General features: G+C 33.2%; 3 protein-coding genes and 1 pseudogene across 5 annotated transcripts; 3 read left to right on the forward strand and 1 right to left on the reverse strand.

Moving 5' to 3' along the window:
• Positions 1–1,129: 1,129 nt before the first annotated feature.
• Positions 1,130–12,004, reverse strand: LOC149479041 (uncharacterized). Of its 2 annotated transcripts, none has more exons than XM_089708828.1 (14): positions 11,631–12,004; positions 9,986–10,138; positions 9,497–9,673; positions 8,837–9,091; positions 7,977–8,252; positions 6,003–6,192; positions 5,411–5,588; positions 4,728–4,921; positions 4,121–4,431; positions 3,456–3,665; positions 3,025–3,105; positions 2,577–2,639; positions 1,666–1,749; positions 1,130–1,277 (listed from the first exon to the last, which is right to left on the reverse strand). In XM_089708828.1, the coding sequence occupies exons 1-14, from the start codon at positions 11,763–11,765 to the stop codon at positions 1,158–1,160; spliced, it is 2,427 nt and encodes an 808-aa protein (XP_089564954.1). In that variant the 5' UTR covers positions 11,766–12,004; the 3' UTR covers positions 1,130–1,157. The 2 variants fall into 2 exon arrangements, with proteins under 2 accessions (XP_089564954.1, XP_089564953.1); XM_089708827.1 differs by having other exon boundaries at positions 2,577–2,642.
• LOC149479042 (dnaJ homolog subfamily B member 13 pseudogene) lies at positions 6,328–7,614 on the forward strand (annotated as a pseudogene).
• A 2,967-nt stretch (positions 12,005–14,971) lies between the features above and the next one.
• LOC149479043 (solute carrier family 35 member G1) lies at positions 14,972–18,506 on the forward strand. 2 transcript variants are annotated; one of them, XM_089708563.1, is made up of 2 exons: positions 14,972–15,174; positions 15,249–18,506. In XM_089708563.1, exon 2 carries the CDS (start codon positions 15,266–15,268, stop codon positions 16,301–16,303), a length of 1,038 nt encoding a protein of 345 aa, XP_089564689.1. In that variant the 5' UTR covers positions 14,972–15,174; positions 15,249–15,265; the 3' UTR covers positions 16,304–18,506. The 2 variants fall into 2 exon arrangements, with proteins under 2 accessions (XP_089564689.1, XP_089564690.1); XM_089708564.1 differs by having other exon boundaries at positions 15,255–18,506.
• A 967-nt stretch (positions 18,507–19,473) lies between these two features.
• Positions 19,474–21,294, forward strand: MED21 (mediator complex subunit 21). The gene is made up of 3 exons (XM_089708519.1): positions 19,474–19,667; positions 19,739–20,017; positions 20,230–21,294. The coding sequence occupies exons 1-3, from the start codon at positions 19,626–19,628 to the stop codon at positions 20,353–20,355; spliced, it is 447 nt and encodes a 148-aa protein (XP_089564645.1). The 5' UTR covers positions 19,474–19,625; the 3' UTR covers positions 20,356–21,294.
• Positions 21,295–23,237: the final 1,943 nt, after the last annotated feature.

Below are 23,237 nucleotides of genomic sequence, written 5' to 3' on the forward strand. Positions count from 1 at the left end.
GATAATAATACGTGGATATCTTATTATTAAATACAGTATTATCCACTTGTGTAATGTGAATAATGATATTGAGGACAAAATAAAAAATACGCAGTATCAAGATCGTTCAGTCCATTTTACCTAGGGTTGCACACTCTAAATTTTGATTTCCCTAATTGCCATCAGATTCTGGTTTACCTATACTGTAGTCTCTGTTCAATTTTTTTGTCTACAAAATAATTCTTTATAAATTGACAAGATGGAAAAATTTACCATCTTCACTGTGGCGCCATCCATTATCACAAATGAAAAAGACAACAACATGCATTCTTACTGTTACGGTATTGGTTTGTATGTTTCACGCTAGATGTCGCTGATTTAAATTATTCATAATTTAATATTTTTATATGATAAATTAAATACCAAAATATGACCAATAATTTTGCTTAATTTCGAAAATAATAAAGATAAAAATAACAATACAGGTAAAAATTGAAATAAATTATATATTTCCACGCCATCTGGTATCTTTAAAAGGTACTACATAGACGACATTTTTAATTGACATTGACGTAGTACTTATACTAAAAACTAGATGGCGCTTTTGTTAAAATGGAAAAAGATAACGACATTCTACATTTTTGACTTTTTTTGTTGCATATTAATTATTGATACTGATATTGATACAGTCTCTGTTCAATTTTTTGTCTACAAAATAATTCTTTATAAATTGACAAGATGGAAAAATTTACCATCTTCACTGTGGCGCCATCTATTATCACAAATGAAAAAGACAACAACATGCATTCTTACACTAATAACATAAAGTAAGGAAATCATATCCTTTTCCTTTCATTAGTGTTTACATATTTATAACATTAAAATACCTATCTAGGGTCCTTATCCAGTATCCACCAAATATTATGTGCGAGGGAAATGTGAAAAAAAAAACAAGAACCGCTGCATCGTTTTCACCAGAGCCGTACTTGACTGCTGAGCGAGATAAGGTAAACACATTACTCGCACATTTTTGGTGGAGAAGCACCCTTTAGTATTTAAAAATATAGAAAAATCTTAAGGCAGGTTTCGAACCTATCTTTTTGTCGTACTGTGACAATTTTTCAAAGCAGAAGGTAATAAAACACCAAGATACTAGAATACAAATTTATTAAAAGGCATTAGTGATGTATTGTATAAACGGCTGGATGTGTTCCTGTAGGTTGTTGCAGTATAATTCTATGAGCCACGCTTGATAGGTCTTGTTGACCCAAACCTGATACTACTGTTGCTGGCTGGAGCTAAAATAATTGAATAAATAGGTTAAATAATAGTAAAAAAGGTTTTTCGAAGCTTGTGTTAAAATTAAAATTACATTTTGTAAGGGAGGATGAAGTAAAGGAAAAATGTATAGAATAATAATTAATGGTATAGATTTATTTTAGTAAAGTTTAAATCCTATTTTCAAGATATAAATTTAATTGAACTAATTTAAGGGAGATTTAACCACAGAACATATAAAGTGGATAACGTTAAGTTATTTTGAATTTAACAACTGGGTTATATAGAAAAGTGTTTTCTTTTTATTTATTTAAAATTACTTGCTTCATTTTTGACTCAATTAATACTATAACGCAACAGTATACCTTTGTAGGTTATAAATTAATTCTATATTAATATTTTATTTACCTGTAAAATATTGGGTAACATGGTCTGGCAACTAGAAGTAGCAACATGTAATTGTTCTTGTTGCACCTGTTGTACACCAACAGCCTAAAACAGAAAAAAGGGGTTAAAATAATGGTTAAAATTAGGAAAAAATGAAAATTTTATGTCAAGTTTCCAATAGTATTTTAATTAATAACGTGATAATCTAAAAAATCACTTGATTGTGCCTTAAAATAAAATGCTAAATTATTACATTAGGAAATAGTATTCTACAAATGTGCTGAATTTTTCTGATCTATTCATATTATAGAAGAGTATAAAACTCATATAAAACTTAAATCTTTGAACCGGTTTATTATATAATCCTGTTAATAAACTGCAAGCATGGACGTATAAAAAAAGACGGACGCCGTATTTCGAACAAACAACGTGAAGCCACCATAGTAAGCTAGCGATCGTGTAAAGACAATAAACACGCACACACTCTCACCATAGTAAGCTAGTCGGCCGCCATTACGTCGTGAACTACCGACTGATTAACTGCGTCACTGTTTCACAAAAAATATTTAAAATGCCGTCTTGCGTGGTTAAATGGTGTCGCAACAGTACAATTTTAAATAACAAAACACAAGGGATTACATTCCACAGGGAAGCAAGTTATTTCTTTTATGTTTTAATGACAAAATTATTACGGCAAAATTTATAGAAAAAAATACAGCCGCCATTGTCATCAGGACAGCTGTTGCCATGGCAACATGGCGCACACACATGGAAGTTTCGCCGCCATTACTAGGCTTCACTCAATGTTTAGGCGATATACCGTCCGTCTTTTTTTATACGTCCATGACTGCAAGATAGACTTTATTATCATTTTCATTTAAAATACAGAATATAAAACATATTTTTATAAAATAAATGAATGTAATACTTACATGGATTTGTATAGGCTGTTGCTGCGGATGTATTTGTATTGTTTGTACTTGAAGTTGTTGGGGCTGCTGTAACAAGGGATATATTAAAAAAAAACCATACATTATTCATACAAATTGTTAACAAGTATTTATTAATTTAGACATAAGAACACAAAGCATATTAAAAATAAAAATGTGTGCGTGTACTAGTGTACACACGTAAGAAGTGAAACTTTTTTATGACCTTATTTTTCAAAAAATAATTTACTATATGCAACTTAGGGTAGGGTAGGGTACTACGCGTGGTAGGGATAAGAAAAAGATGGCGCGTAACGGAAAAATGTCACGCGTAACGAAAAAATGTTACACTAAATTTTTTTCCAATAAATAAATATATAATATATATAAATAAGTTTCACTTCAACAACACATTCTTAGTTATAAAATATGCTTCATAATATATACTTACAGAGTTAATATTATGTTGATGTGTTTGTTGTAATTGTAAAGATTGTACTGAAGATATCACAGGATATTGTTGTTGGACGTTCTGCAAATAAACAAGAAATTATGAGAAATTGGTACATTTCTTTGAATGTGCTTGATAAAATGTTATTGTAATACATTTATTTTATAGAAATTATGATTGAACAGCGCAAGACTACACAGTAGAATAAAAAGTAAAATTTTCTGGTTTAAATGAACATAAAACCTTTAGATTTGATAATATTGGTAAAGTATCTATTTATGATATACTTATGGTAATAATATAGGTTGTAATTATTTACATAAGTAATAATAACTAAAACAAATTATCGCATTTTTATTACAATAGTAACTTCGCCTAAATAATAACAAAATCTTTTTCCATATTAAAATATTTAATGTATTCAAAATTACCTGCACATGTTGATGTATAGGCACGGCGAGTTGTTGCACGCTGCCCACTTGCACAACTTGTTGCTGCAACTGTTGCACTTGTTGCTGCGGCTGTAACTGCAATTGTAGTTGGTGGTGTTGTTGCTGTTGCTGTTGTTGCTGTTGTTGTTGTTGCTGTTGCTGCTGTTGTTGTTGGTCTTGGACGTTTTGGACGATTTGCTGCTGTTGATTCTGGATGTGAATTATAATTATAAGATTTATATGATTAACTCATTCACAATATATGAGAGAACTGTGTAAACACATGACACTGATAAAAAATTGTGCATTAAAGCTGGTAGAATTAAAAAAATAAAATTATTAAGTTTAAGATTATAAATAATAGCCAGAAAACATTCTGTCTATGCATCATTGAGACTCTTATTAATTAATCTGGCTCCTCTCTCGCATCAAAATTAGTTCTTTTGTACCAAAAAAAATTGGTTGTCTGTAAAGTCGGTTTACTGACGATAGTTGAACGTGACAACGTCCGATTGTGCTTCTTTGTCGCTCGTTCCGCGCTCTCGCTTGCACTTCAAGCCTTACATGGAACGCCTCAGAGCGAGGTAACGCCGCATGAGTCATGTTTTTTCGTGCGTGCAGCCGGCCCTATCGAATTATAAGACGTTTTCACGTCAAAAACTCACCCTAAAAGCGTACAGTTTCTCCGAGCCGTCCGGATTAAACACACACATTTGTACATGAGTTAGCATGTGTTTTCTCAAACTGTGCAAATACATATAGCTTTTCACACAAAGCCCACACTTATATCGCTTCTGGCCATTTTCAGTCACTGTGACTTCTTGAGTCTGTTCCGATTCTTCTGTTTTTTCCTCTTCATTTTCATTTTCATTTTCTTTTTTCTCCAATGGAGTACTATCTGTGGAACTTTCCGCGTCTTGTTTTTCTGTTTCGTGCGTTTTTAGATGTTTCTTGTAGGAACTGGACTCCATGTATGCTGTGGACAATAATGTTCATTTAGTTTTGAATAGCTAGAGTTTGTGGTTTTACTCGCGTGCTCCGCAATCAAAAGGAGCTTGAGTGAGAGAATTTTTTTTTTAATTTTCGTAAAGTTATTTGGAAGGATAAAACTGTTTCGTTATTATGGCAAAATTTGTGATAATATTTGGGGTATTGGTCTGTAGAATGTTGCCATTATTATGCCTATGTTTGACAAAATACTTCGATCCTGCCCTCAACCATCTATATCTAGGTATTTCTAGAAAAATCATTAAAAACACTCTTTCTCCCCACCTTTCCCGCAAACATGGCACTGGTATTTCTTCTCAGCGGTGTGGTACCGCTTGTGCACAGCGAGGTACGACGCTGAACTGAACCGCTGCGAACAGATCCCGCAGCCGAACAGCTTCTCGCCCGTGTGTTTGCTTGAGTGCACCCGCAGTTCCGTACGGGAAGTGCAGCCTTTCAGACATACTGGGCACACGAATCTGTGACAAATATACGAAAAATGTTATTTTTTGAGAAAACTTAATTAAGAATATCTATATAAACAGGTTAGATTAATAAAACAGGTCAGATAAATAAACATTAATAATCCTCTCTCAAATTAGTTACAGACTAAAATTTCATTGCAGACTAAAATAACCTGTCAATTTCCAAAAAAAAAAAAAGACGGGTTGCACTCCGGGAGTGCCAGAAGTGATAACTTGATTATTAACGTTGAGCATGTTTGATATCCATCCGTCTTACGCTTTTTCGATCAGGTCACGTGTCCTGACGCGAGTTTAAGATTTTATACCCATTACAGAAAAAGTGCTCAACGCCGCTAAAGAAGTTTTCACTTCAATAACGCAGAAGATGAAGCTGTACGGCCGTCGTGCGTGCGACCACAACTGATTTAAGCATTAGTGACACCATTAACCTGGCACCTAAGAAAAATTTCCAATACCCAAAAAAAAAAAGAAAAAATAACTTACTTTTTCAACCCAGTATGCGTCATCAGATGATTATTTCTCGCGGAGGAAGTGGTAAACTTGGCAGAGCATAACTTGCAACTGTACGGCTTCTCGCCTGTATGCGTGCGTCTATGGTAGATGAGCGCAGATTGTTGAGCGAAACGACGCTCACAAAACTGACATTCGAAGGGACGTTCACCTAGGAATTAATTTTTTTTTAGAACAGAAAGTGATTGAAGATGATTTTCAGAACATTTTTTGCCACAGAAAATGCACGTCTCAAAAAACTTAAGAACTTATTTTGAACGAACTTTCAAAAATGTAGTATCAGAAGGGAAGCAACAACATTTAAACCTTTCGTGTAATTTTACCACAGTATAAATAAACATCCTAACCATGATAATAATATTGATAAAAAAAAGACGTGTAACTGCCGCGGTAAAGCTATTGCATAGCATGCCTTCAAGCCACATCTCCGTGTCCGTCGGAGTGGGGAGCGTGAGTTTTTTTCGTTACGGAATTTTTCGATTCGGTCCCCGCTCTCAAGGCCCGCGATAGAAGCTATGCAATAGCTTAAAAAAATCGTTTTTAACACTAGTTTAGCAATATTCACCTGTATGCACCCGCATGTGAGCGTTCAGCTTCGACACTTCGTAGAAGGCCTTATTGCAAATATTGCACACGTGGTTACGTATACCTTTGTGCTTCTTCATATGTTGGCACAGTGTTGAATGTCTTCGGAAGGCTTTGTTACATTCTGAGCATTTTAATGGTTTCTCACCAGTGTGCAGACGGAAATGTACCTGAAATGTGATAATGATGTACATAATGATAGTAATATGAAAGTTGTGTTAACCCATGATCAAGAGGCTTGAGCGATTAGATTTTACTTTCGTAATAAGGCGTAAAAGATAGAACTACAGAAGTTAATCGAAAAATATTTTTAGTGTTAGAAATATTAAAGATTCTTATCCAAGAAGTTTTTAATCGGTAAACGGAACCTGTTTACGTATAATTTTTGAGATATAATGCCAACATGACAAGTTAATCACATTTAAGTCAAAATCAAAGAAAAATTGACTGATATTTTATTAAACGTTTTATTTTTGTAACAGAAAAATATACACAAAATGGGCTTCGACTACTACGGCATTCTGGGCGTCAAGAGATCATGTAGTCAATTGGAAATTAAGAAGGCGTATCGCCGACTAGCGCTGAAATATAACCCAGAGAGGTATGACAATGATGAAAACATGAGACGAATCTTTGCTTTAATAGCTGAAGCATACGAAGTACTGGTTAATCACAGACATCGAGCGGTATATGATCAGTATGGAGAAGAAGGTTTGAAAAAAGGTGTCCCTGGGCCTGATGAATACATACAGCCTTATTCGTATCACGGAGAACCGATACGAACATTCGAAGAGTTCTTTGGAACAACAAATCCTTACGCAAACTTGTTAGATTACTATGAAGACCCTCCACCTATGTTTGATTCACCTCTGGGTAAAGGTTACAAAGAGAAAGACCCAACCATAGTTCGACCTTTGGCGCTTTCTTTAGAAGAAATTTATAGAGGTGGTTTAAAAAAGATGAAGATACAGAGACTGGTTTTCACTGATGAAACATGTTCAGAGTTAAAATTGAGAGAGAAGGTATTGTCGATTCCAATAAAACCTGGAATATATCCGAATACAGAAGTTCGCTTCAAGGAGGAAGGCGATCAAGGTCCCACTAGGATTCCAGCTGACGTTATATTTATAACAGAAGACAGACCTCATGAAAATTTCGTCAGATCAGGTTTAAGTGATCTTTTGATGATCCGTAAAGTCACATTACAAGAAGCTTTATGTGGATTGATGATCACAGTCAAAACATTGGACGATAGAACACTTCGCATCAAAATAACTGATGTTATAACTCCCACTTATGAGAAAATTATCGAAGACGAAGGTCTACCACTTCCCGTGTGTCCTAATAAGGCAAAGGGGAATTTAATTATCCGTTTTCAGATCGAGTTTCCAGATTATTTATCGAAACGAACGAAAAAGGCATTCGAAGAAGCTTTCAGGATTAAGGACGAAGAAGACAAACGGTTTAGTAAATTAAAATGTGGCACACTGTCCACTTCTTCTATTTATTAGCGTTTGTAATTTGTGTTGTACATTAAATAAATATTTACATGATAGGTAACCCTTGGATATTTGCTTTTTCTTTTTCTACATCTCTTTGAATATCGCTAATAGTTAATACGGTTTTTATAACATCACTAAAAATAACTTCTAAATTGTGGCAAAAGCATAGAGCAAAAGTATAGTATGAGTTTAGTAAAAGGCAAGGCAACGGCATTATACTGAAAAAAAAGACGGGTTGCACTCCGGGAGTGCCGGCAGAAGTGAAAACTTGATTATTAACGTTGAGCATGTTTGATATCCATCCGTCTTACGCTTTTTCGATCAGGCCACGTGTCCTGACGCGAGTTTAAGATTTTATACCCAACGCCGCTAAAGAAGTTTTCACTTCAAAAAACTTTATAACATATTGTACTTTATAGCATTAAACCTAACTATAAACTTAAAACACTCACCTTCAAATCCGTCGGATTATAAAACGTCTTTGAGCATACGGCGCATATATACGGCCTCTCTCCTCTATGCCGGGCCATATGCGACCTTAAAGCGTAGCCACTAAAGAAGCGTTTTTCGCACACCGTACACTGGTGTGTTTTCTGCTCGAAGTGTGTCTGTCTGTGTCTATAGAGGAGTGTTTTGGTAGAGAAGGTCCGTTGGCAGACGGAACATGTGGGCTGTTTGGGAGGGCGCTGCTCGTGGGTACGCATGTGCATCTTTAACATGCCTGGGCCCTGAAAGTTACAATACAATACAAAATTCTTTATTTAACACACATACAGAAGAAAAGAAATGAAAAGAAAAAACATATAAGACAGATACAACATGTTAAATAGGCGGCCTTATCGCTTTGAAGCGATCTCTGTCAGGCAACCTTTGGATAGGATTAGTTTTATGAAATCGGATGAGATAGGTGGTGTTTTAATTAAATACAATTAAAAAGAAAACAGACAAAAAAAATATAGGTAACTATATGGAAATTTATGATAAAATTGTAGACTTCTATCATTATAAATTTTATTAATATTTCAAATATTTAGTAAAAAATGAGAGGGTATACGAATCCTCCTCCTATTAGAAAGAGAGAGATATCAATTTATTGCATACATATAACTACGAATGAATTTTTTTTTTTCGGATTTAGAGGTTAGTAAAATGAGTAATTTTTGTACCCAAGTTAACTTATACTTTCGATACAGTCCTTAAAAAACTTTGTACGATTATCAAAAGATATTCACATAGTACCAGTATTCATTTCTATTATTATCCATTCATCATCCATATAATGTATCAATTCATGAACGTTATCGCAACTAACCTTAAAAGTCCTCTCACAAATCGGGCAACTCGGCGGCTTCTTGCAATTCGCTTTAATCCAATTAGTATGCGATCTCATATGTTGCTTCCACCATCTCGCATGTTTGAACTCCTTGTGACAAAGGTTGCACACATGTCTCCCTGGACCAACCTCACACGTGGTTTGGAAGACCACCATTTGGAGGTAGTTCTCTTCGTCGGAATTGAAGCCTTTGTCTTCTTTTGTTTCGGTTGGTACTGGAGCCGGTGGTTGAAGCTAGAAAGTGTTTGAAAATAAAGGGTTTTATTATTCGGAACATGATTATATACCAGTGGTAGTTACTGGGTGTTTTAAATATTATACGAATTTCGAAATAAAAGCCTTATTTCATGCTAGTATTTATTGTAATACGTAGTTACTTATGGCACGCGGATGGACGCAAGATTCGAGATAACAACAAAAACAATTTTCCGCATATGAGGCAATCCTGCGTGCGTGATAAAATTAGCAGGGTGAGCCGTGAAGTAAGGGTAACTTAGGATGAAAACCCGCTATAGCGGAAAAATATCAAATTCGAAAAGTCTAGTGAATAATATGAGGAACTCTTAAATATCATGGCCCAATAACACAAATTACGGGAATATCATCTTTTATAAATAGGCAGTTTTTAATCCACATTACCTTATCGATATCAAAGTCTTCTTTCGGTATCTCTTGGGTAACATTAGCTACAGTGTTTTGACTCGACGTGTCCGAAAAGAAACCATCTAGTATCTGATTGCTATTCAGATTTTGGACTTCAATAAACTCGATGTATGGCGCCGTTTCTGAACAGGATATCGTTAGGGATTTCTCTGCCTGCAATCACATCAAAGCTTCCTTAGGTGTTGAACCCTTGGCTATATTATTAAAAATCAATCTGTAAATTTTTATTTTTTTATACCTGTATCTGAATTAGGTATGAATTATCTTAAGGTACATTGACTACTGTTGATGCTAATCCAAAAAATTAAATTAATTATCATTTAGGTAGTCATCGATTTCATTATTTACATCTGCGTTTCAAATGTGATCAGTAGTTTTTTTTTTCAAAAAATTTCCCATATCATAAAAAAATTATCCCTTAAATTTTGCAACTGCACTTAACAGAATAAATTCCAAGCATCAAACCTCATTCTTCTGCAGCTCCTCGTCATCCTTCAGCTTCTGTTCGCGCAATATACCATCGTTTCTTTCCACTAGCTCCTTGAAGGCATGGCATCTTGATATTTGGTGCACGCATTGCAAGCATAGCTGGTGAGGTAGACCGTCTCCAATGGCAACCTTGTGTCAACGAGAATAATTGTAAGGTCCCAAAAGTATATTGTCGGTAAGGTGTAGGTACCTACGTAACCTACTTACTTAAATATTGAAGTGAAACTTCTTTAGGCGCATTGAGAATAAAATTTCAAGGTCGCGTCATGGCAATATCGTCACGTCACGGAGTAAGGCGACGATTTTGGTACTTATATTTGAATCTTGCCAAAGTAGTTTCACTTCTGACGCGTGTGCTCGGCACACACGCTCTTTTTCTTATTAAAACAAATCATACCAATATTATAGTTACCTAATTAAACATATAAGAAAATGATTTCAAAAAAAATATTGGAATGTTTTGAATTTTACAAATCCATACTAATATTTGTATACGTAGTATATTATTATTAGTCTGTGCTAATATTATAAATGCGAAAATAACTCTGTCTGTCTGTCTGTTACTCAATCACGCCTAAACTACTGAACCGATTTTCATGAAATTTGGTATGGAGATATTTTGATACCCGAGAAAGGACATAGGCTACTTTTTATCCCGGAAAAATGACGCAATCCCGGAAATCCCACGGGAACGGGAACTATGCGGGTTTTTCTTTGACTGCGCGGGCGAAGCCGCGGGCGGAAACCTAGTTAGGTACAATATAAATTTAATTTCAGTTTGAGTTTTTGCCGCGCGGTTTCACGAACCCGTATAACATACAATTTCTAATCCTCATGTGTTATTCTGGTAGATAGGTAGGTACATAAGCTTTATAAATTATAACAGCCAAGTATATCCACAAAATCCGTCAACGATTTTCGTGTGACAGAGTAACAAACATACATACATCCATCTATCCTCACAAACTTTAGTATACTCATGTAGGTAAACTGTTTACTGTATACCTACCTAGATAGGTAGGTAATTCTTTTTAATGAGTGAAAAGTTTATTTTAAGTTGGTCAATCGTACCTAAAACCTACCTAATCACTAACTAATCCCTACTCAATAATTACGAAATAACGTGAAATTACATAATTAAGTATGCATTTTAATATTTAATGTTTCTTAGTTCTTACCTAACATAAAAAACTTATCTATCATTTTATATAAAAATACCTAAATGTAAATAAAAAATACGATAAAGTTAACTTTACTCTAGTTCCTAGGTTTTTAAAACTTTTCATTATGAACATTAGAATTTTTAAACACTTTTAAATTGTGCTTTTAACAACGCCCATCATCGCTACCTGTGGACTACAAAATAAAAATCCTTTTTGTGAATTGTGCATCTCACTCAAGCCTTACGCAATATCGTTTATCAGACAAAGACAGATGCATATTTCTCAATCGAATTCCTAGAACATTATGCACAAAGGGGAAACTTGAAATGACGCTATCCATCCATGATTTCTAAACAAAGATGACTCGACGCGTGATAGAGTCGTGCAAGATACACTTTTCAACGAGTGCAAAAGAGACAACAATATGCCCCAAAATGCCTATCAATTCGTCATCTCACCTGCACATTTGATATCCCCATCAGCATCGTTGCAGTCAGCTGTTCAAATAATGGTCTCATATCCTTTTTCACTTGTAAACAAGCGCGACATATTTTATCGAAATTATATTTCTGCACTTTCTTCTCGGCAGCCATATTGCGCGATTGTAATACCAACTGCAATTGTCCTTATTTTATCAAGGTCTCTATAAAAACTTCACTAGTTTACACTACTTCACTACTTTCACAATTTCATTGTTTACTTTTTCACATCCACAGTAAAATGAGTAAAGTAATTATCACTTTCACATATTACTGAATATTCCGAAAATTATACGTACGCAAGAAAGACAGACATAGACATGTACGAAGCATTCTAAACGAGTAGGGAACTGAGCAATTTGTGCATCAATACCTTGGCGTGAAAGAGACCGGTATATCGCTATCGTCCTATATTCGTCTTGTTCTCTTTATATGGATTACGCAATTATAAATTGAATTTATATATTTAAAGCCTTTTTAAAGCCAAAATAATATGTTATTTAAATATGTAAAATTTATTAAATGAAAAAGTGCGGAAATAAACGTAAAAATCTATATTTATAACATCGAGATATATGTACTACGTACGTGCAAGAGAGATAAACATAGGTTCTTATTTTGGAATGGCGATAAAAATATTCAAAAAAAATGTTCATGTAAATATAATGTACAATATTATTTCGTTTGAATAAATAATATAAATATTTTTAAAGGTAAGTTTCATCCTTATCATTTAGTTTAGTATGGATAAAAATAGTATGGATACAAAAAAAAGCCAATTGATTTTCATACAAGAACTACGCACAACATAAAAACTTAATTTAGTTAGGTAGGTAATAGGTACTTATTTACTTACTTAACTTATAACTTGTTGTATATGTATTTGATTTAAGGACTATTCTAGACTAGACTAGATTTCCGCCCGCGGCTTCAAAGAAAAACCCGCATAGTTCCAGAATCCTGATCCTCTGGGATTTCCGGGTAAAAAGTAGCCTATGTCTCATTGTGGGTCTTCAGCTACCTACCAAATTTAATTGTAATCGGTTCAGTAGTTTTTACGTACAATAATAACAAACATCCAACTATCCTCACAAACTTTCGCGTTTGTAATATTAATAGTTAAGATCAAGGTATGTAGGTAGGTACTAGGTCCCTATTTATGTATTATTATGTATTAATCTTTTTAACCCATTTAACCTCTTTGTATTTCGAATTATTTTACTCTGTTTCTTCTTTTATATCTAAAAACATGCTAAAAACCTTCTAAAGACAAAGCCCAATAATAATTGTTATATGTAAAGGCACAGACTAATAATAATATCTACGTATGTAAAGGTATCTAGTCTCTAATTTCAGACATGTAAAATGTTATTCTTATACCTACTTTAATTAACCGACTTCTTATAATACCTACTTCTTTTAAGATTTTTATTCAATAGTTAAAGAAACATTCATTTCTAGGTCAGGTTGCGCTACATTATTTTGCACGCCTCATAAGCGAAGCGTTGAGGTGGGTACTACAGACTGTCACTTCGCGCAAAACATCTGATTTTTCAAACTTAAAATGTCTTTATGTATCATACATTGCACTTGTAAGATAATACATACACACACATATTAAGAAAAACACTATTTTTAACGTTCATGATATTTTTGATGTCATTTTTGTTATTTAAACTAGTTAAAAAACAGTTTAAAAAAGTTCTGTCTTGGACGTCCGTGTGTCTGTACTCTGTATGTGCGGATCCTTTTTCTTGTTAACACGATAGCGACGCGACCGAACTAATCGAGTCTTTTTTTTTCTCTTACGCTTGAGTATGCTCAGGAATAGAACCCTTTCATTTTTCAGGGTCTGATTCGATGTGGTTTAATTGTTATTAAATAAACAAAAATAATAATTAATAAATATTTATTAAAAAAAAATTATGAGGCGTGCACTTTTGGATTTTCCAAATTATCTTTAAAATATAATATATCTGCCTGCCAGCCTGTCTTAGAAATTATAATATTACTAGCGGTCCGCCCCGGCTTCGCCCGTGGTACCTACATGTTTAAACTATCTCTCAAGTTGGATCGAACTGCACATGGTGTGCGAATTTTATTATAATCGGTTAAGTGGTTTAGGAGTCCATTGAGGACAAACATTGTGACACGAGATTTATATACCTATATTAAGATGAATAGGTAAGTGCAGGTACCCACGGCTCCTTCCCTAAGGGCTGTGGAAAATGAAAGTTTTGTCCAGTAAAAAATAAAAACAAAAAATAGTACTAAAATCGGTGGACTCCTAGAGAGCAACTGCAAAAAAAAATGGTCACCCATCCAATTTTTGACCGTTCCAACAGGCAACAAGGTTCCAACCAAGGTTCCAACCGATGCTTAACCTCATTTTTTATTATTTGTTACTGGACGACCCGGTGAAAGTGTCCCAAGTTTCTATTGTTTCATCATCACAAAGAAAATAAAACAACGATTATTATAAAATGTAGTGTATTTTATGGAACTTTGAATACGATTTATTTTTAAAATACTGCTAATAAAAGTGTAATAAAATTATTATGAAACTGGGCTGTCACATTCACATGCTAAAAAACGCGCCACAAAAGGAGTCCCTTATGACGGGGCGCTGCTGGCGCTCAAAATAATGTCACCAATATTATTTATTTTCAATGTCCCCAGAGTTCGAGAAACAGATATGAAAAAAGTTATGGCTGGTTCACACTTTGATTAGTGCGAGTGCAGGTGATGAGTGCAGCTTCCCCCTCACTCGCAGTGTGCCTGCCTAAACACGTCTGGACAGGAGTGTTTAGTGTTTAGCGTAGTGTGTAGCGTCGCGAATTTCACCATTGTCCTGCACTCGCACTAATCACCTGCACTCGCACTAATCAAAGTGTGAACCAGCCATTACATACAGAAGACGCTGCTTAATAATTGTTCGTGCTGGGTATCAGTATGAATCCTTATTTCTTAATTTTACGCAGGAGTATCGTAGATATGGAGATCAATAATTACGATTATCTATAATGGTTTCTTTTCTTATCAGTTACTTTCTAAGTAAAGTGCGCCCATTATTACATACAATTGGTAATTTACGTGTGTGAATGTAGACATATACACATTAATAATTATATTCAAGTATGAGAACATATTTTTTATGCAGGGTTGAAATCACATTGCATGCGTGGCAACTCGTGATCTTTTTTACTACATAATATATATATAGATTTTTTATCTATAAAATTTAGTTCTTAGTTTTGCCGTGGGACTTGATAAGTGGCGAATTCTCTATTGGTTGTCTGTCCAATCACCAATGTCCATTCTGTGGAGTGTCCAGTGTCCACTGTCCAGTGTCCACACTCCACAGTTCACTGTTGTGAATATATTGCTAAAAGAAATATATAATAATTGCATTTTTAATCAATTTCAATTTGTACTGTTCGATACATTATAACTTGAAACATAAGAATATCATGACGAAGATATGAAATAGTATATATTTCTGGTATAAAAAAATATTATAACTGTGCGTATCGGTCCTCTACGATGAATTATATTATTATATATTTTAATATGAATGTAAATGTTATATCCTCTCAGCTTCAGGTATCGCAATTATGACCGAGCATGTGGAACTGCAACATCTCGTGGACCTTTCGACGGGAAGCGGTGATGAAACTCTGCCCAATCTATTGGAAAACAAAAGACCGCTGATCAAAAGATGCCCGTACCTGGGATTATTGCTTGCTACCTTATCATCGCTATTCTTTTCGCTATGTTCTGTTATTGTGAAAAGTCTAGTCAACATCGATCCAATGCAGCTCGCAATGTTTCGATTTATTGGTGTCTTACTCCCAACAATACCAATAGTAATTTATACAGAACAACCTATATTTCCTGAAGGTAAGAGAATTCTCCTTATACTCCGATCAGTTGTTGGCACAGTGGGACTAATGTTAAGCTTCTACGCATTTCGAAATATGCCACTAGCTGATGCCTCAGTGATTGTATTCTCTGTACCTGTGTTTGTAGCACTATTTGCTAGAGTATTCCTTAAAGAGCCATGTGGTATATGGAATACTATATCCATAATTCTTACTTTGTTGGGTGTTATATTGATTACTCATCCACCCTTCCTGTTTGGAAGTGACCAAGTAGAAACAAACCCAAATTATAATAGTTTGAGAGGTGCTGTGGCTGCATTTGTTTCAACAATATTTGGAGCTAATGCTTATGTACTGTTAAGAGTACTTAAAGGTTTACATTTTTCTGTAATAATGACAAATTTTGGTGCTATAGCAATACTTCAGACTTTATTTTATTCATTTATTTTCGGCATCCTTTGTATGCCAAATTGTGGAACAGAGAGATTTTTGGTTGTATGTCTAGCTTTATTTAGTTATTTAGGACAAATACTTCTCACTATGTCACTGCAAATGGAACAGGCAGGTCCTGTGGCTATTGCTCGATCGGCTGATATAGTCTTTGCTTTCTTCTGGCAAGTGATGTTCTTTGATGAAATTCCAAGCAAGTACTCAGTATGTGGGGCTGTGTTAGTATTAAGTTCGGTTTTATTAGTGGGCATACGTAAATGGGCTCTTGCTCTCCCAGCTGATTCAAATTTAAGAAAAATGTTAGGTGTTTTTGCACAATAAATAGAATATAAGCTATTTTTCATACACAAAAAAGATGTAGCCATAAGCTTGTTGTAACTCTTTAGGTAGGGGAACCACTCTCAGTCATGAATAAGAAAATACAATAAAATTTTAGTACTCACCAATCAGTATTATTATAAAAGATATTTAATAACATTTAGAACATTTAATCCTTTGTAAATAAATATAAAGACTGAGTATTGAACATATAATCATGCTTTCTTATATTGAATCACAACATCAGATAAAAGATATTTAATAAAGATTATATTGTACTCAGCTTAGCATAACTTAGCTATTTCTGTAAAATATTACAGTCAAAGAAATATTCAATCTTTTGTGTGTGTGATGTTTTTGATCATTCAACACAAACAAGCTAATTTTAATTAAATATTAATAAGTTTTATTTAAATTTCTTACATAAGACTAGCAGAAATCAAAGGGGAAAATTGCACAATTAAAATGAAGTTTGACTGTTTATAGTATTTCATATTTTTTAGCATTAAATTTTGAGTGCTTTCTTAAGATGAACATGTGACATATTATTTTAATTAGCTATTTAAATACCAAAGCCCTGTGTTAATAACTAAAAAGACTGTACAGAAGGTCGAAATTGTGTTGTGTACCTTATGCTAAATATCTAGTCACAAATTTTACATCATAGTATAAGAAATATTATTTATTTTAATTTTTAGATATAATAATTTAGTTCTATTTATTTCAATATGAATGAAATCCAAATCCAATCCAAAGAAACTTGAGATATATTTTTAATTAAGTATATTAAAATATTTTTTTTATTGTAACTATAAGGTAAAGTGCTACAGCAATATTTAATTGAATCAGCTTGCAATTGAAAAGCAATAATATAATAGTACAATAATTGTAGATACTTGGGATAGCATATTATGTTCTATAAAAAAAATGTGTGTGCCGAGCACATGTGTTAGAACTGAAACTTCTTTGGCAAGATTTAAAGATACCAAAATCGCCGCCCTCCTTCATTACGTGACGGTATTGCCCTGAACTGCAACCTTGAAATTTAACTGTCAATGCGCCTAAAGAAGTTTCATTTCAAAAAAATTATGTGTTATACCATAATTTTTTTAAACAGTTTGCCTAACTTAACGAATGTTTGAGTAGCATAGTATATACTTATTAGTCATTTATCATATCATAGTATCCATAATTTTGAATAATTATGGTCGATATTTGCCATTTTGTGTTCCTTCAAAACCTCAGGTTTATTAATGTCATAATGTGATTGCAATAATAACCAGTAGGTTTTGCTTGTCATTAGAATAAGATAAAGTTGTATTTAATCATGTTAAAAAATTTAAAATGTTATTGGTTGCCAATAGCTAACATAATATTAAACATTGTAAAATATAGGGTCAGATTACTTTCATTTTAAAATTAAGTTATTAAGAAATTAGATGCTCATGGATGATTTGAATTGGAGATTAATATTTGTTCTACCTTATCAAGTTTAGAAATCAGTAGAGAATTCTCCTTAGATTTTTGTGTATTATGTTACAACTTACAAGATCTGTTTTAATGTATTTTTTAGTTTCTGGTCTATTGTTGTTATAATTTATAATTATTCTACTCATTTTATCTATGTATTTCTTAAAATATCATTGAATTATTACTTTTGCATACATAAAAAATATCTATACCTAATTATCTATAATCTTTAAGTGCAAAAATAGCAATAGAAATTAAAATAACTATTAATTACATTTTCATACACCGAAATGAATTTAATGCTTCTTGTTCGAAACCAAACACAACTAATAATTATTAATATTTTAAACTTTGCATCTTTATAATATTTATTTTTATTACAGTTGCTGATTTAGTTAAATGTTAACAAATAACAGTACTTAAATCTTAAAGTTTAGTAACATTATAGTGTAGCAAGCATTCCTATTTCATACTTAGTGTTGAGTTGGATTTTCATAAAAGTCAATATTTATAGTTTTGAAAAAATATGTACCTAAAACAACCTAAAACATCAATGTAAATGTAAAGTATTGCTGCCATTAATTTTCATCTTTCTGTAATTCATTTATGCAAATGTTATGATATTACTGTGTAATAATTTGTAAATAATAGTAGGTACCTACTTCTGTATTATGTATGATTTTATATACAAAATTTATCCTTAATTCTGTTACTTACACATTGTTTTCTTCATTATGTTTTGCAATATCAATTGTTTTCTTGTGATTTGTGAATAAAGAGTGATGTTTACATAATTATATTATAATGATTATTAAATTGTGATATTTTATTCACTAAGTGTTTATTGCTTGATTCAATTATTAAAAACTATACAGTTATTATCTGTTTATTTTATTTATCCACAGTCTTTGATTTTTGTTATGTCTTGTATTAAACCGGTAAGATTCTATCACTAGGTACTTAGTACTTACCAAAAAACAAAAAAATGTGTGCGTGTACTAGTGTACACACGTAAGAAGTGAAACTTCTTTATGACCATATATTTAAAAAAAATAATTTACTTTATGCAACTTTACAGAAATTCGTCGGATCACGCGTGGTAGGGATAAGAAAAAGATGGCGCGTAACGGAAAAATGTCACGCGACGAAAAAATGTTACACTAAATTTTTTTCCAACCCCGATAAAGAAGTTTCACTTCAATAAATGTGGCAATTTTTAAAGAAGTTTTATTTTTGAAGTGAAACTTCTTTATCGGGGTTGGACAAAAATTTAGTGTAACATTTTTGCGTTACGCCGTACGCGTGACATTTTTGCGTTACGCCGTACGCGTGACATTTTTGCGTTACGCCATTCTCGTGACATTTTTAAGGTCATAAAGAAGTTTCACTTCTTACGTGTGTACTCTAGTACACGCACACATTTTTTTTATGTATAGGTCGGCAAACGAGCATGCGTGTCATCGTTTAAAGAAGTTGACAACATATTTTAAGTCCTTCTAATAATAATTCAAGAAAATGGTACAATTTTTTTAATAGCTATTCCTTTAGAGAGCCCTATTATTTTTCTATTATATTATTTCTAAATTTCTAATTTGTAAATTGTGGGAGCGTTCAGTATTTTTATTAAAATAATTTTTCTTATTAGCAACTCTTGCTACTGACGCTTCTGTCACATCAGATGGCCTTGTGTCAAATTTGACGTTTCAGCCGTTTTGACACACTTGACAGAAGAATTCCCCATAATTTTGTAAATGTAAACGAATACGAAGTAGCGATTATTTTTGAATCAGTGGTGAAAACTGAAAGCATTGCTGAATATTCATAGCTATTTAAATAGGTATTAAAACAAACAAAAATGGCAGATCGTCTAACCCAATTACAGGATACTATAAACCAAGTATGCAGCTAACATACAAAATTCTTTGCTGTTTCTAGACGCATGCTTTAAATGTTTCCTTTTCTTTCCAGCAAGCAGAGCACTTTTGCAACAGCATTGGTATATTGCAGCAGTTTTCTTCACCTAGTAAGTTTCCCGGTTTTGACCGTAGCGGGTCACAAACTCCGCAGCAACAACAGAGTCAAGAGGATTACGCTGTGTTATTCGCGACACTAATTTCTCGTTGTGCTAAGGATATCGACACGCTCATTGAATCTTTGCCTAGTGAAGAGAGCTCTACAGAACTTCAAGTGCAGAGTCTCAGGCGTTTGGAGGCGGAAAATAAGGAAGCAGCTGAGCAATTGGAAGAGGTTACTGCTTTATTATTCTCGATTAGGAACTAGTAAACATACTAAGTGGTTGTATTTGTGTCTTAGTAATTGTAATTGTATAGAATAGTTTTTGGGCTCTGAACATGCAAAATGTTTCTATAATTATTCAGTGTTAGTTAAATATACAGAATTTATCGTATAGAAAGTGTATTTCTAATTTCTATACTTATGTTTCAATTGTATACTTCCAGGTTGTCCGCCAAGGTGAAATACTTCTTGAGAAAATTCAAGGTGCACTCAGCGATATAGCACAGAGTCAACTTGATATGCAGAACCCAGCGACAATATTGGAAAAGGATGTCAAGCCACAATTATAGAAAAGGAAACATGGTGGTTGGTGCCATCGGTGATGAACTGTTATGTGTTTGTGCTAAGTGAACTCATGTGGCTGCAAATATAAGGCTATGGCGATATATATAGGCCAATAGCTAAGGCTTAAGGATTGCAGTGTTTGTTGTATGTATATCTTAATACATAATATAATGTACAGCCCTTAATAACAATTTGTGTATTGGGGCGTTACGGTTATGTATTATAGAAGTAGTTATACCACTGTGTGAGAGGATGCTAGGTGACCCGTCTAGTGCTATCACTTACCCACATGGGAAATAGTACTGTTTTAAGCTTATGGTAACCCCTCTCATGGTAATTATCATATTATTTTAAAGCAGCTTTTATTCCAGTGTGGATAAGTGTCCGAGCACATCTTGTAGCACTATCCCTTCACACTCAAATAAATAATGCTATAAGACATCATGGTAACCAGTAACTAAAATTAAAGGTAGTAAGTTCTGTTAATCTATAAACATACAAACTTTAAAAAGGTAATAATCTAAGGTATAATGATAGTTATTGTTTGGAAGATATATATAAAAAAAGACGTGTGGCACTCGGGGACTGCCGCGGTAAAGCTATTGCATGCTATGCCTTCAAGCCACACCTCCGCGCCCGTCGGAGTGGGGAGCGTGAGGTTTTTCGTTACTGAATTTCTGGATTCGGTCCCCGCGCTCAAGGCCCGTGATAGAAGTTATGCAATAGCTTAATAAATACTGGAGGCTTTTATTATAAATGCAGTAGAACAATTTTTATTTGTGCATTTGTATGTGCTAATCTCAGAAACAGCAACATATTTGAGTGTGGATTAAAAATAATCTTCATTAATTGTGTTTTTACCTTACATAAATTAGTTCATGATCATCTAATAATAAGTAACTGTTAGTTGATATTGCACAATATGAGTATGTAAGCACAGTATTACCATTATTTCCTACAGTAAGGAATCGCCTTTGATGTCGCGCGATGCCGCCGCCAGCGTAGGTAATTACGCTGCCACACGAAAATACGCTAGGGTTGCAACAAATGGGAAATAAAACAATTGTGATTATTAATATTATGATGAAATCTTTATTCATATGTACATTCAAAATAATTGCGAGTATTTAATCTGATGTAATTATTTGTTCATAAATATATAATTACAGATATTGCACTGCTAAATATTATTTACGTGGACACTTTATTTTTGGATGTTCTTAATTGTATATTATAACATTTAACTAAGTAATGCATTCGCATTGGGATGTACAATCTGATTAGAAAATAATGAGGACAACATATACATAGCTTTGATTTTAATTCAACAGATACAATTAATACAATCTTTCTGAAATATTGTTTCCTTCTGGGATTTCAATGTAGATTTACATCCGTAAACCGAACAGTTTGTGCGCGCCATAATAGAATATGTAAGTACCTATGTATAATAAAATTATTACACAAAAAATACGACTGCGTCATCCTTTCGCGCTAGGTAAAGCAAACTAAGCGTGTTTGCTTTACGCGGCCCGCGTCGCCCGACCCCCGCCAGTTCCCCTCCGTTTCTCTGCACAAGTACATTCGTCGCACTACTGTAGGAAATAATGGTAATACTGTGATGTAAGTGTATGTTTAGCAGTTCTATAAAATATATTGATTGTATTTGCAGCCAAATAAAAAGTTTTCAGTAGCAATATGATCATTACTTTGGCTGACTGAACTTCAAATTTGCTTAAACAATTTTCTTAATGTGTACTTGTAAGTAAGCATTTTGTAAAACTTATAATAAACATGTATTATAATATGTGTGTGTGTTTTTTTTGTTATGTGATTTCTTATTAATACCTACTCGAAAAACTATTCGACTGAAAAGAAATGGGTTATTTTCACTTAACAGAGTAACAATATTTTTAATAATTTTCGATACGTTTATCTGTTTGCCTGGGGTGATGCTTTTATATTGAGTTTTAAACGACGGAAGAAATAATATCCTAACTTTTGTTATAAATGCTAAAGTAAACCCGTCTGTCTGTCTCTCTATTCTTCAGACATAAACCAATGAGCAGATTTGATGAAATTAAGGTACTTAAACTTAATTTCATAAAACAATATGTGTGCTTAAGAGTCCTTATCGATTTTAGAGTGATTTTTACTTGTTTCTGTAATTCTTTAGAAGCTCGTTTAACAAAACTAAATTAGTAACAATGTGTGATGATATCTTAAATTAAAGATTCATTCAATATCTAAAATACGTTCGAGACAATTTATTGATATTCATTGTCCAGTTTGTTTAATAGCCAATAACCTAAGGCGTGTTTCAATTTTTTCCATGCGGGACGTTCGTGTCTTTGTATTTTACACGGAATTTAATAGAAGAAGTTTTCTTATAAAATATACTACAGTAAAGACACTGAGACATCCTAAAATATGTTCGAGGCAATTTATGTACTTTTATTGAAAAATTCAAAGAACATCTAAGTTAAAATAGCCTTACTTTGATGAAATTTTATGCGTATATGGCGTCGAATTTCTAGTTCTTACAACAGAGTTAAAAAAAAATAAAAAATACACACTAAATGATAGGTTAATGCTTAAAAATTTGCAATAAAAAAAATACATATTACATATATGTTTTATGAAAGAAATGGAATAATTTAAAGTTCTCTAGAATTTTAGATTATATACGGGAGCGCAAACGTTGTTACGGCAGATCTATTTATTCGAATATTCTAGAGAATTTTAAATTATACCAACTTTCATATAACATAGTAGTTAGTTTTTTTAAACGAGCTCGTAAAGAATTAAAGAAACAAGTCAATATCACTCTTAAAATCGATACGGCCTCTTAAACATCATTCAAAATCCACCTAAATATTTAAAACTC

Source organism: Colias philodice, chromosome 21, assembly GCF_061535455.1.
Source record: "Colias philodice isolate Cphi_HAF_F1 chromosome 21, ilColPhil1 Martin Lab GWU primary, whole genome shotgun sequence".
Taxonomy (NCBI): Eukaryota; Metazoa; Arthropoda; class Insecta; order Lepidoptera; family Pieridae; genus Colias; species Colias philodice.

Coding starts and splice junctions, on each gene's coding strand:
- LOC149479041 (XM_089708827.1), bottom strand. CDS start 11,765: ATGGCTGCCGAGAAGAAAGTGCAGAAATATAATTTCGATAAAATATGT. Junction 6,193..7,976: donor ATAATCCGACGGATTTGAAG/GTGAGTGTTTTA, acceptor ATCACATTTCAG/GTACATTTCCGTCTGCACAC. Junction 1,750..2,576: donor AACAGCCTATACAAATCCAT/GTAAGTATTACA, acceptor TTTCTGTTTTAG/GCTGTTGGTGTACAACAGGT.
- LOC149479043 (XM_089708563.1), top strand. CDS start 15,266: ATGACCGAGCATGTGGAACTGCAACATCTCGTGGACCTTTCGACGGGA.
- MED21 (XM_089708519.1), top strand. CDS start 19,626: ATGGCAGATCGTCTAACCCAATTACAGGATACTATAAACCAA. Junction 19,668..19,738: donor TACAGGATACTATAAACCAA/GTATGCAGCTAA, acceptor TTTTCTTTCCAG/CAAGCAGAGCACTTTTGCAA. Junction 20,018..20,229: donor CAGCTGAGCAATTGGAAGAG/GTTACTGCTTTA, acceptor GTATACTTCCAG/GTTGTCCGCCAAGGTGAAAT.